Below are 15,163 nucleotides of genomic sequence, written 5' to 3'. Positions count from 1 at the left end.
TCCTGATATATTAATGTTTTTTTTCGAAAACTTTGTTTTTTTTTGGTTGAAATGATATTTAGAAAAAGTCGATGTTGGCAACTCATCAATGTGATTTTACTCTTCGCCTCATATTGATTTTGCTTAACGGAGAAGAAAATAAATAAACCAACTAGTACAAAACTTAAAAATTCATTACATACAAATGAAATTTACGCTGAAATAGTGGATTGAAGTTTACTTTTAAGATCAGTCACGATGTTATAAGTTTGCAACTATGTAATGTGAATATTGAAATGACTTATTGAAAGTGGCCATTTATATTTAAATTAGAGATGAGAACTGGCTTTTCGGTGGCTACAAAACTTACATAACATCAATTTATTAGATTAGATTAGATTAATGATCCCGCGCCGATCCTCCGGTGCATAGGGCCGTGGTAAAAGACCTCCACTGTTGACGATCCGGAGCCAGCGTCTTCACCTGGTCCCAGTCAAGATTCTCGTCGACAGTTCGGATTTCAGCGGCTAGGCTTCGCCGCCACGAATTTCTGGGTCTGCCTCTTCTTCGATGACCTTCTGGATTCCAATCTAGCGCCTCTCTGCAAATCTCGTTTTCATCTCTTCGCAGCGTGTGCCCAATCCATCTCCACTTACGTTCCCGAATCTCGATTTCTAGCGCCTTTTGATGACACCGGCGATGTAGTTCCTCATTCGAGATCCAGTTGCCAGGCCACCAAGCGCGGATGATATTCTGCAGGCAGCGGTTTACAAATACTTGCAGTTTTCGCGTCGTCACCGCATATGTGCACCAAGTTTCGCACCCGTACAGCAATACGGATTTGACGTTTGAGTTGAAGATTCGGATTTTTGTTCGTAGAGAGATCTGGCGTGACCGCCAGATGTTTCGGAGACTCGCAAACGCAAATCGGGCCTTTCTGATCCGTGTTTCGATGTCTTTTCTGGTACCACCATCAGGCGTAATCTGGCTACCAAGATACTGGAAGCACTCCACTTTCTCAACTTGTTGCCCAGCTACCATGGAACTGGAGGGATTTTCTGTGTTGATCTCCATCGACTTGGTCTTTCCGACATTGACTTTGAGACCTGCTGCCTTGGAACTTTCGGTGAGGTCGTCGAGTTTGCTCTGCATATCTGGTTGTGTTTGGGCGAGCAAAACAATATCGTCAGCCAGGTCAAGGTCGTTCAGTTGCTCCATTGTTGAAGGATTCCACGGCAATCCTCGGTTCGGTGCACAGTCAATCGATCCAATCAGAATCTCATCCATTACGATTAGAAAAAGTAGCGGTGATAGAATACATCCTTGTCTCACTCCAGCAGTTACCGGGATTGGTTCGGACAAGACACCGTCGTGCAAGACCTTGCACGAAAATGCCTCGTACTGTGCTTCGATGAGATGGACTAGTTTCTCTGGGACCCCTCGTCGCCTTAGAGCCGCCCAGATGTTTTCATGGTTAAGTCGGTCGAATGCTTTTTCGAAATCAACGAACACCAGCAGAAGAGAGTCCTGGAATTCGTTGATTTGTTCCAGTATGATTCGTAGCGTTGTGATGTGGTCCACACATGATCGTCGAGATCGGAATCCAGCTTGTTGCCGTCGGAGTGTAGCGTCTATTTTCTCCTGGATCCTGTTCAGAATCACTTTGCAGAGTACTTTGAGGGTTGTACAGATCAACGTTATGCCTAGCCAGTTACCGCACTCTGTCAGGTCTCCTTTCTTCGGGACCTTTACGAGGATACCCTGCATCCAGTCGGCCGGGAATGTTGCAGTATCCCAGATGTCAGCGAAAAGACGGTGCAACATTTGTGCTGATAGGGCAGGGTCGGCTTTCAGCATTTCTGCAGGGATGCAATCGATCCCAGGTGCTTTGTTGGATTTCATGTTTTTGATTGCCGCTTCTATTTCAGCCAGCGAAGGCGCTTCCGAGTTGACGCCATTTATGCGACTTACTGTTGGCGCTTCGAGCTGCAGATTCTGTTGGCCATCGCTATTCGTGACTCGGAAGAGTTGTTCGAAGTGCTCAGTCCATCGTTTGAGCTGATCTGTTCGATCGGTCAATAACTGACCTGCTCGGTCTTTTAGCGGCATTCTTGCATTAGTCCTTGCACCACTGAGGCGGCGAGAAATGTCATAAAGTAATCGGATATCTCCATTGGCGGCGGCTCTTTCTCCCTCTTCGGCTAGGGAGTTTGTCCAGGTTCTCTTGTCTCGTCTACAAGCTCGTTTAACTGCCTTTTCCAGCTCCGCATATCGTAAGCGGGCGACTGCTTTGGCTGACCCGGTACATGCCTGCTCAATTCCGACTTTCGCCTTTCTCCGATCATCGACCATCCTCCAAGTTTCATCCGACATCCATTCACTTCTTCTTCCACAAACTTTACCGAGACTACCATGGCTCGTCGTGATAAAGGCATTCTTGATTCCACACCACTGTTCTTCGACTGTTCCGTCTGTCGGCAGCTCCGAGGCTCGGGATTCTAGCTGTTCAACGTATGCCCTTTTCACCTCTGGATTCTCCAACCGGCGGACGTCGTATCGACACCCGACTTTCTCCTCGCGCCGTTGGACACGTGCAACTCTCAGTCGTATCTCGCCAAGGACGAGGTGATGGTCAGATGCAATGTCTGCGCTTCGCTTGTTGCGGACATCAAGAAGGCTTCTTCTCCATTTCTGTTCGGCCATCTCGGGATACCCAAGTGACCTTATGTGCTGGTCGATGGGGGAAGAGCGATCCACCGATCACCATGTTGTTGTTGCCACAAAATTCTACAAACAGCTCTCCGTTTTCGCTCATCTGTCCTAGGCCATGGCGCCCCATGATGCGCTCAAGGTCCTGATTGTCGGAGCCAATCTTTGCGTTGAAGTCGCCCAAATGGATTTGAATGTCACCCTTCGGAATTCTCTCAACCACGCTGTTCAGTTGACTGTAAAACTGCTCTTTCTCCTGCAAGTCGGCAACGTCAGTTGGCGCATAACACTGGACCATTGTAAGTTTTCTAACCCGTGTTCTGAATCTGGCTACGATTATTCTTTCGTTTATCGGTTCCTATCTAATGAGGGCCGCGTAGGCCTGCGGGCTTAACAGGAAACCAACTCCTCGTTCCCGAGTAGCATGTTCTCCTCGTATGCCAGAGTAAAGCAGGACTTGCCCGGATTGTGTCTTGTGTTCTCCAGTATTAGGCCAACGGACTTCGCTCAGTCCCAGAATTTCAAGCTTGAGGCGGCTAGCCTCTCTAGCAAGTTGTTCCAGTTTGCCTTGTTGGGCAAGGGTTAAAACATTCCAAGTTCCAATTCGTGTCCGTGTTTTCATGCTAAAAGTCGTCGCCAAAGTTCCAGGTCGGTCATTTCTTTCGGATTCCGTAACAATTTCAAATCGGGAGCAGTAGGTTGTTAGCCTAAAGTCCCTATCCCGCGATGGGGCTGCCATCTTGGACTTAGCTGGCGGGAGCCGCATTTCATAAATTCAGCCGCTTGCTGCAAGACAGACGCTGTTTGAGCCGCCCCTGACCTGGAGAACAGACGCTCGGTTGTTGTTGCACGCCGCCCCTGACCTGGGGAACAGACGCGTGCGGCCACCTTCTCAGTCTGCATGCGACCAAAGCATCCACCGGGGTTGGGTACCCGATCTCCGCTTAGGTTACTCGCACCCCAGCCGGCACCGCGGGGAGGTAGAGATAGGAGTTGTGAATAAGAGGTGATATGACCACTATGGGGTCTCGTGTTGCACATTATCCACCGTTTACCAGCCAATCAATTTACATCAATTCAAAAACAACAAGAATGCAGGCAAAACTGAGTAAATTTGTTATTTCACATGATTGGTTTGGATTCGTATTTTCAGATCCTATAAGTGTACACAGAAAAAAAATTTGATTATTTTGTGCCACTGAAACTGCAACCTTTAAAATAAATCAACCTGTAATTAACAAAACCTGTAATTTTAAATTGTTTTTCTTGAAAGTTCGAAGATTCATTTATTATTACAGCAAATGTCTTGTAAAAAAGTTGTTCACTGAAAATTAAATGTCACGTTATTTGTTTTTCGACCTGTAAAATTACGGTAAATGTCCTGCTCCATTTTGTTACAGGACATTTGCGTAATTTTACAGGAAATAATTTTTGCTGTGTTGTAAGTGATAGTAAGCAAATGTTAAACCCTCCCTCTCCCCCTATGTGCTTATCTAATTAGTGCACAGCTCCAAATAACCCTTGCTGGAATATTTCGTAACTTGTACAGAAACATCTAACTGCAATATTTGTAACAAGTTTTGTTACAAAAATTCATATTTGTCGAAAAAATGAGGAAAATATCAAATGGCAAGAAACAATAGTGAAACTGTTCTTAAAATCATACTGCAGTTCCCTTTAAATTCTGCTTTCATCTTGAAATGAATTTTACCATGCACAGAAAAAATTTTGACTATTACGTATCACCGAAAACTGCAACCTTTAAAATAATTTTACATAAATCAATTTTAAAATAAATCAATTGTAACTAACAAAACCTGTAATTTTAAACTGTTTTCCTTGAAAGCTAACGAAGATTCATTGATTATTACAGCAAATGTCCTGTAAAAAAATTGTACATTAAAAATTAAATGTCACGTAATCATGTTTTCGACCTGTTAAATTACGGTAAATGTCCTGCTCCTTTTTGTTACGGGACATTTGCGTAATTTTACAGGAAATAATTTTTGCTGTGCAATCCTTTTGACTGGCTGCATCGAATCAGTAAAATCCTTGTTGCATTGTTACAAAATTTTAGTTTAGTTTAAACCACACCTTAACATGCGAATGCTAATTGAATTATATATTCAGCAATTTATTGATAAATAAATATTGTATCGAATATTTTACTATTTTAACTATTATTTTGATAAATTTTCACGGAGTACACAAAAAAAGCCTGCGAAACATTGAGATGTGTGCTGCCTAAAATTAACTTTAGAACGTTTTTCTTTCTTAGAGCAAGTTCACTGGTGTTGGGAAAAAGTGGTAGAAATGTTGACACTTTTAGCACATGTTAAAAACTTTACCATGCAAAAACATTTTCGAGATCTGCGGCCTTCAAGATTTTGTTTTACAACACGTGTTCTATTTTCGCGTGGTGTGATGCAAAAATAACAATATTTCTATTACTTACGACGTATGACTGCAATAGAAACAGTGCTGTAAAAAAAAGATCTTGAAAACATTTTTACATGGTACAATTTTCCAAACGTGCTAAAAGAGTCAACATTTCTGCCACTTTTTCCAAACACGAGTGATTTTGCTCTTAGAAAAAGGGACATTATTATTAACGGTCTTATCCGTGAATATTAGATTTTTTTTATTAGGAACATTTTAAGATTTTAAAAATTGTCGATGGATAAAAGAAGATTAGAAAAAATTCCAGGCGTTGAACAAAATGAACAATTGATAATCGTGGTTATTAATCATCGATTAATAAAATTATAAATTTTTGTCGATAATCCTTTATAATATTTTTTTTTCAATCTTATATGATGGTCCTTTCAAGTAGGAAAAAAGTTTTGGGAATAAATTTCCATATCCATTGAGCGTTTTTGGTGGTGTTATTTTGGATTACTAAATTTGAATATCGAAACACCCTCCCTCCCTCCCCCTCCCTCACGTGGATGAGTGCTTCGCATGGGCCTGGGTGGGAGCTAGCTTTCAACGAAGTTCGGAAGTATGGGCCACCCTAATGTACATATGTATTTACAATAATTTACATACACTTCACTGGCAATCGGAACTGAAAGAAGGATGGTTTTCGAAAGGAATTTCATATTCTGGGGAGTTATTTCGAAAATCCATGTTGGAATATTAATATTTAGTGGAATTTTCTTAATTGTGTTCTAAATTGATTTTGACTTTTGTTCGCAGAATCCAATGGCTTTTCGACGATTCGGACATCATCTTTCCGTCGGTGTATCTGCGTGAAAAGCTGAGCCCCGGGGATCGAGTAAAATTGGTCCGTGGCCGGGTCAAAGAAGCAGTCCGGGTGGCCCGAAACGTGCGTGGCTTCCCCTATGGCCAAAAACCTCCGGTCCTCACGTACATGCGGTACGTCTACACCGACACCATCGGGTATCTCACTGAGGTAGGATGTTTTGATTTTTTTTCTTAGTCCTATCATATTATCAATTAGAGAAAAGTTTATTAAGTTTTTTCGACTGTTGAAATGTACAAAGGCGAAGGTAAAAAAATCCAATTAACAGGAAGTTCTGTTGTTGATTCTTCATTAACTTGGACAATTTTGCTGATATCAGAAAGCGATAAAACCGTAATGACTTTGGCAGCGGCAACTTTATCCTCGCGCGCCGCCATCGGAAAGGTCCTAATGGCAAACAAATAACCTTTTGGCTGCCCAACACGGAAACTTTTCGGCTTCCAAAGCTTCGGCTCATATACCTTCATACAAAATGGCGCAAGAAGTTCGTTTTTCGGAAACAACAAAAAGAGCAAAGAGTAGCAGCACTGGGACGGTTCCATTATCGCAAACCCCAAAAGATCTAATTAACCAACTGCAGCGACTCGTGCCAAAAATTTCGAACAAAGCACAATTCCCGAGGTGCCACTTGACAGAAGTAGACAGAAGCAGCATCCTTGAATAGGTTAGAGCTCTTGTTTGAACAGGGAGCAAAATAAACCTTCGGCAGACGGTAAAATGATAACATGGAATCTATGTGCCCCCCCATTCTTGGGTGTCGAGTCCCCCTCAAAAATTTTCCCGAGAAACTCCTGCTGAAAGCACACAACCAAGAGACAAAGCATCAAGAAAATGGCGAGGGGTTCGAAACTGTTTAATTAAAAGTTGCGATAATTAACATTGTCGCTCACCCACGAAATTTTGAGTAACGAGCCCACACCCCGGTTTCTGGTTTTCCTGATGTTGGAAATCGGGGGTTTGATTTTTTGTAACGGAAAGGAATTGCTTTTCTTTCATTTTCATTTTTTTACAATGCCAAAATAAACACAACCTGCATGGCATTCAACTTGAATTCTCTTTCAAATACAAGTCGTCTGACTAAAAATGACAAACATGACAAAAATAACATAAATGACAAAAATGACAAAAATGACAAAAATGACAAAAATAACAAAAATAACAAAAATAACAAAAATGACAAAGATGACAAAAATGACAAAAATGACAAAAATGACAAAAATGACAAAAATGACAAAAATGACAAAAATGACAAAAATGACAAAAATGACAAAAATGACAAAAATGACAAAAATGACAAAAATGACAAAAATGACAAAAATGACAAAAATGACAAAAATGACAAAAATGACAAAAATGACAAAAATGACAAAAATGACAAAAATGACAAAAATGACAAAAATGACAAAAATGACAAAAATGACAAAAATGACAAAAATGACAAAAATGACAAAAATGACAAAAATGACAAAAATGACAAAAATGACATAAATGACATAAATGACAAAAATGACAAAAATGACAAAAATGACAAAAATGACAAAAATAACATAAATGACAAAAATGACAAAAATGACAAAAATGACAAAAATGACAAAAATGACAAAAATGACAAAAATGACAAAAATGACAAAAATAACAAAAATGACAAAGATGACAAAAATGACAAAAATGACAAAAATGACAAAAATGACAAAAATGACAAAAATGACAAAAATGACAAAAATGACAAAAATGACAAAAATGACAAAAATGACAAAAATGACAAAAATGACAAAAATGACAAAAATGACAAAAATGACAAAAATGACAAAAATGACAAAAATGACAAAAATGACAAAAATGACAAAAATGACAAAAATGACAAAAATGACAAAAATGACAAAAATGACAAAAATGACAAAAATGACAAAAATGACAAAAATGACAAAAATGACAAAAATGACAAAAATGACAAAAATGACAAAAATGACAAAAATGACAAAAATGACAAAAATGACAAAAATGACAAAAATGACAAAAATGACAAAAATGACAAAAATGACAAAAATGACAAAAATGACAAAAATGACAAAAATGACAAAAATGACAAAAATGACAAAAATGACAAAAATGACAAAAATGACAAAAATGACAAAAATGACAAAAATGACAAAAATGACAAAAATGACAAAAATGACAAAAATGACAAAAATGACAAAAATGACAAAAATGACAAAAATGACAAAAATGACAAAAATGACAAAAATGACAAAAATGACAAAAATGACAAAAATGACAAAAATGACAAAAATGACAAAAATGACAAAAATAAAAAAAAATTTTGAAAAAATGACAAAAATGGCAATCGAATCTAAGCAGAATCCAGAGAGAAAAGTATTAGGAGAAAGTGAGGAATACACTTTACATATTTGTTTTGAACAAACACGTCCGCAGTGTTCAAATTAAACCACTAATTTAAATCAAACTGTAATATAAATAGTTTAGAAAACGAGCCTGACTTGAGTTTTCTGTATTTTTTTAAATAAAGCCGCAACAAATATCAAGTTCTTCTTTTGTCACCCTTCAGCCTTCGATTAAAAAAACCTGAAGGGGAAAACAAATAAATTTTGAAGTTTTTTTATTTGAGTTATTTGAATTTATCAAAAATTGCAACAATTACAAAAACGAAAGGTAAACTATGAAAGATGGGAATTTTATCACCTTTTAACATTCCACTTATTTAACATATTTCGTTCTAAAATAGCTCAAACCTTCGATTGTTTTAAACAAATTTAAAGGTTGTTGAAATAACTTTTTATTAGAACTGTCGAAATATGAAAAATATTACAGTTATTAACACATTGGGGACCGCGAAGAAATCCAAGTAGAGGAACTATTTAAATTTGGCATTTTATACCTCAAAACTCGCTGGAACAATTTTAATAAATGTTTAGTCTTGGAGTTACCGAATGTGTTGTTTTCAATTTTGCATAGCAAAGTTTCATTACCAAATTTATTAAATTTTGGGTGACACTTCTGAGAGTGTCACGTTCGCAAATAGCGAATAAACGAGATTTTTGAAACATAATTTTTTAATATGAATTTCACATCATAAATATTTTAGAATTGAATGCGAGTTTTATCTGCTTAACATTCAGAAATAATTTTCGCAGATTCTATTAAAAGGGAATCATTCTGTTTTCAAGATTTTAAACTGACATTACCATTTGGAATATGAATTATATAGTTCTTGTTTCGGGTTTGACGGTAGCATTGACTCCATTAAATATTTGAATTTTATTTGTAATTTGTCTCTCAAATCTTGATTTGAGACTTTGAATTGCGGTTCTAAATAAAAAAAAAGATTACCTATAGGTTATATCTGTGTCTGCATTAAATTTGATTTAAATTATTTTGTTTATGTTTTTATTTTGGATTCAAACTAAGTATAAATCCCAGTTGTTTTGAGAAAAATTTTGTAATATTTAGATGAATGCGATCAATGAAAAAAAAACTTTTCAGTATCTCTCTTTGATGTTCTCTAAGCTTAAACTGACAATGTACAGGTTGGATAATGGGTGATTTCTGGAATGATCAAAAAAGAATTGATAGAATTCAAAAAGGAATTCCCAGTTTTGTTATAAATACTGAAAGCACGAATCATATTCTTCTTAACTTATCATTGCGCCTTAAAGTTTAGCTTCACTGCTACTAGTTAGAATCATTTTTGATACTATTCATAGATGATTTGGAAAATTTATTATCGAATCAAGAAAGATAATTTTAAACGATAAAAAACAGTAAAACTGTTTTAATTTTTGAGCCCGAGTTTTATATTGTAACTCTATTATTATTGTAACCGTCATTTGGGTCCTGGAAAAGACAAAATGTAGAAACTATGTTTGTTTTATAAAAAAATTAGATTTACAGGCGTTCAAAAAAATAAGATTATCAGAACACAAAAACTAAGTTTTAAAAAATAAGGACAAACTAATTAAAAACATTACAAAATGTAAAAAAATTTGTTCTGAACATTTCGGTTGTTAAAAAAATCGGTTCTATACAATTCGGTAGAAATTTAAACAAAATTTGAAAATAAAAAAACATAAGTATTTTTGACAATTAAGAAGGAAATTTTTCAATTAAAAATATCTTAACATTTTATAATCACATTTAAAGAATTTAATTGATCACTCAAGGAAACAGCATTTTGAAGCCTATTTTTTCAAAATTTCGGTAGATTTCAGTGTCCTGGCTCAAACCTTTTGTCAGATTTTGTCTGTCATCTCTTTTGGGGGTTGAATCCCACGAGGTTCCAAATATGCCAAGCGAAATGGTTTTCTCTAAACCCAAAATTTCAAATTTTCAATCCAATTTTGATCAACTTAGAACTGAAGCCAAAATCTTGAATTCTTATTCTAGGTCCACAATTCTGCTACAGTTTTTCAAAAATTTCTCATTTCCCGAATATCGAATTTTAATAAGATAAGACTAAATTTGTCATATTTCCCAGATGTTGCCCGATTGTGTTCACTTTAATCAAACGAAAAATTGAAATGATTCATAAATATTTTGTGTCCAAACTTTTTGAGCACATTTTATTAAAATTAACAAGAACGATTTTTGGAAACTTAAATATGATTCAAAACTGTCTGAAGTGTTTTGATATAAACAACAGATTTTCAAGTGCTTTTGTTCATTATTTTTGTTAACTAATTTTCATATTGGCGGATATTGGGATAAATAACCCGAAATTTCACGGTCTGGATGTTGCCAGAAAAATATCTGATAAGCTTAGGTTAGAATAATTCCGAATTTTGTAGTTCTAAATTTGCTTATGCACATGAAAAATCCGATATTTCTGATCCGATTCCGGATTCTTTATCCAGTTTTTTGTTATTGTTGTTGAAATCCAGTTTATATATTGGGAATAAACCTTGGTTTGCATTTCAAAACTCGACTATTCAAAACTCATCATTTCGGAATGTGGAACAAAAAAAATTAAATTACAACTATTACAATTTTTTTTCCATAATCAAAACTAAGAACAATTTCATAATGGTGATCCATAATTGAAAAATCCGGAACAGTTTCATCATTCGCAATTTTCATTTAGATTTACAAATTCAATTTCAAATAAACAACTGAAGAAAGAATTCACATTAGAAGCCGAAAATTCAGAATGTTAATAAGTGATTTCTTGTTGAAGGTTTTGATAAAATTTTGCTTGTTAGTTCATCATTAAAAGAAATTTTTATCTGGAACTTAAAAAAAAAAAATCGTTATGAGATTCGGAATTAAGATTTTGAACTCAGGTTCAAACGGCAGAATTCAGATCTGGAATTCAAATAAAAAATTTAGATTCCGTTTTAGTTCGAAGCTAAATTTTATAAAAAAGATGTGAGAATTTTTTTAAGAATTCAAATTTTGGGTGATCGCCTTTTCAAAGTTTAAATTCTTGATCCTTGTCACTGAACTGACCTTCGAAACCGAAAACAGCATTGAACACATCTTATCTCAAATGACAGTTCGAGGGTTTCGGAAATGAGTTCGAATGTTGTGAGAAGTGAGAAAAGAAGATATAGGCGCGTTAGGCGGGAAACTGTGGATCGAAAACAGAAGAGTAAAACAAAAACAATACGATTCGACTGAAATTATTGTTGTTGATATTCAAAACTAAAGCGTTATTCATAGTGGTTATTGTGAAATTGTTAACTTGTGCTAAACTCAAGTGCTAAGGTAGGCCTATAGTTGGAATATCCAATCTTGTATTCAATTCTAAATTAGAATTACTTAAATCTAGGCATCTGCAACTAATTCAAGGCACGGAAGGTGCAAATTGAGAATCTGCTGAGGAAGTCTAGCACAGGTACGCTTTACGCTTAGTATGTGAAGTGATATTCTAACGTTTACCTACTTTAGTTTAGGCTACAATACCACACAAGTGCGCGGTTTTGAATTTGTAATAGTGCGATAGTATCGAACTGGAGCAGAGGTGAGAAATTTGTAGAGAAACGTTTAATTCAATTTCTAACCTAAGATAATTAAAGGCGTAGGTGAATAGCGGAGGCCCATTACTGAAAATCGAGATAGAAGGAAACGTATAGAGAGTTCACTAAACGTAAGATTGAGAATTGTAAAGATTATTCCTATATTTAATCAATGTTGAAATCGTAGGAATTTAAAACGTGTCCCGGTAGAGCTTCGAACGAATAAAAGGGAACGTTACGAATTTGGAAATCGAGCTTTCATTGTTACCAAGATCCGGAAGTAACAATTTACAATCCTAAATCAAAACTTTATATTAAATCAGAGTCAGTTTGGAAACATAAACCAGCAGAAACCACAAGTATAAAATAAAATTTGGATTAGTTTTGAAGATGTCGATCTTCGAAAAATATAGTTCAACTTTAAAAACTATTCGCAGGATTCTGATAATAAAATAAATTATTTATCAATATATTATTCAAAATTAGACTGCTAAATTATTCAAAAGTTAAATTAATATAATTTCAAACTAAAATCTTAAATTTTAATTGAGTTCAGAAAAGTAGAAAATGAATATAATGTGGACCGCAAACATAATCCTCTGCTTTTATTTTCAAATATTTTGTGATTGAAAAGAATAAGGTTATTTTTTTGCTAATTAAGGTAGATGGAAAAAGCTTTTATTTATTTTTTGAATATTTATAAAAAAAACATTTCCAGGACTTTATTTTGAATGTTGGGATTTAAAATAAATACCCAACCATTATTGTAAAAAATTTCAAAGCTAAAAAATTATACTGAACCTACATAAAAAAAACTCTTATGTATGAATTGTTCAAGCACTTTTATGAGAAAAAATTGTCTCCAAACTACCCCCCTTCCCCCCATGAGCCGGTTCTTCCTAAGGCTCTGCTTGTAGTCTATGACGAAGATTGACTCTAACGGTTTAAACTTCTATCAAAAAAGAAAAATAAACCTGGAGTATGAGGAAATTTTATTAAGTTCAATACCTTTATTCGAATTTTTTAAGGTTTTTTGAAAAATGCAGAAATTTCTTACATGATATTACTCTATTTTCAAAAGTTATTTAAAAAATAAAAGCAGATAGAAAAAAATACTAATCAATATTCAAAAATTAATCATAATAAGTTCTTAAATTCCCTAAACTTTGGAAAAATGTGCATTTTGTTGTTATTTATCCTAATCCTTATTTTGAAAGTAGAATTAAACATTGAAAAGAACTAGAAAAAAATCAATTGAGGCTGAATTTGGTTTCTTGAGGAATATTTCATTTTTGCATAAAATTTGAAATGACATGAATGATTTTTTTTTTATTATGAAAAAAATAGTAAAGGATAAGAAATGGATACTTGGTTTTAGAATTTTTTTTGCTAATTCTTTTGACTATTGTGAGTATCGATCACTTGTCACATGGTTAACAACTTGTTGATGTGCAAAATTAGCGTTTGATGGATAATTTTTAAGTTAAAACGGTTGGTTCCAAATTCTGAACTTATTTAGTCACACTTCTAAATAGAAACTCAGAGAAGGATAAACTCCAAAACCCCTCCCACTTTCGCACGATCTTAGCAGTGAATAATTATGTTCCTACCGTAGTTTTCACAGTTATTGTCATAATCATGGTGATTTCACCAACATATACAAATTTTACTTTCAAAAAGGATCTTAAATTTATATTAAGTCTGGTGACTCTGATGATGCTAATAACAAACGACCGATTTCAACTCTTAGCATTTTGAGTAAGGTGTTTTGAAAAATTACTGGTAAATTGAATTATAAATTTTCTTGATCAAAACAATATTCTCTATAAACTAAAATACGGTTTTAGACCCGGGTCTGGTTCACTCATTACAATCTCTGAGTTAGTTGACTCTATAATCAAGGAAATCGATTCGATAAATATAGTTTTAGGATTGTTTCCCGATTTAAAAACAAAGCCTTCGATACGCTAAATCATGAAATTTTGTTGGCTGAAACATACAAATATGGGATAAAGGGATTAGGTGATGATTTCATTCGAAGCTATCTTGATAACCAAAAACAATTTTTCTTAATCGAAGGAACAGGAAGGGAATATAAAATCATCTGCGTTGGCGTGCCACAAGGCAACAATAAGTGACCGATACTTTTCCTTCTATACATGATAAATGCAATCTTTATCCGCTGATGATACAGCTCTTTTCTATACAATGAAATCCCCAATCACAATCATCAATAATCGAGTACATGACCTTAAATTGTTATCCATGTATTTTAACAGTAATGTTTTTTCATTAAACTACAAAAAAGCTAAGTACCTACATGTTATTTTAATCTATATAAAAAAAAATTAACCATCCGGGACCCACATCTGGTCGAATTTGTGATACTCAAGGTCAAATATCTCGGTTTACATTTAGATGAAACTCTTTCTTGGAATTGCCACATACAATATTTAGAGAAACAAATTTCCCTATCTGTGTTGTAAAGCTGTGATCATTTAGTATCCGAGCACTTCATTTCGGTGAAAGCTACGTTACTAGAGCTCGTATATTCAAAACTGTAACAACGTTGTGTTGGTTGTTAAAAGGACTATCTTGGTTTTTTTTCAGATTTTTAAGTTAACGTGTGTTTGAGATATTAACGATACAAAAAGACATGGTAAAAATAATTTTGCACAATCGCCACGAAAATTCTTTATTGTTGACTCGAAAACTAATGAACTGTTGATTTTTTCTAATTTTTGTTTAGCCCAAACGGTTAAGAAGTATAAGAAGCCACTCTAGGTTGCTCACGAAGTCACAATTTTACAATAAGAAATTACTCAAACACGAACACAAACACTTACAGTATCTCAATGAAATTTGATGTTTCCTCGAAGAGATTCCTTTTTTCTTAACTCTAAGCGTGCATCTTTCGAGGATATGATGACTAGCATCTTACAAAACCACCAACCCACAGAAAGTGTACTATGTATGCCATGCCCGGGTTTCGATCTCATGCCCGCTGGCTTGGAAGACTATCCTATACGACATGGGCTGTGGCCCAAAAACTTCAAACTTCAACTTCAAATTTCAAAAATTCAATTTTTCATCGCAACGGAGCGAAAACAAACGTGCGAAACCAACAAACCATCGCCTACTTCTTCGAAAGTTTATTATTTTTATCAGGTTAAAAAAAAAGAACCTGAAATTTCTTGGTCTTATGTAGAAGATAGAAAAATATAAAAGATAAAAACAAGTA

At 35.0% G+C, this 15,163-nt stretch overlaps 1 protein-coding gene across 3 annotated transcripts in view; it reads left to right on the top strand.

Annotated features, from left to right (window-relative positions):
• LOC129747882 (hyaluronidase Tab y 2.0101-like) overlaps positions 1-15,163 on the top strand; it is a 136,278-nt gene that overhangs the window by 119,554 nt on the left and 1,561 nt on the right. For all 3 annotated transcript variants that reach the window (XM_055742265.1, XM_055742264.1, XM_055742263.1), the window contains exon 6: positions 5,887-6,103. In XM_055742265.1, coding sequence (XP_055598240.1) covers positions 5,887-6,103 — 217 coding nt within the window. The remainder of the gene's footprint in view (positions 1-5,886; positions 6,104-15,163) is intronic.

This window comes from Uranotaenia lowii, chromosome 2 (genome assembly GCF_029784155.1).
Source record: "Uranotaenia lowii strain MFRU-FL chromosome 2, ASM2978415v1, whole genome shotgun sequence".
Classification (NCBI taxonomy): Eukaryota; Metazoa; Arthropoda; class Insecta; order Diptera; family Culicidae; genus Uranotaenia; species Uranotaenia lowii.
Note: the sequence above shows the minus strand (reverse complement) of the source record. Positions and strands in the feature narration are given on the sequence as shown.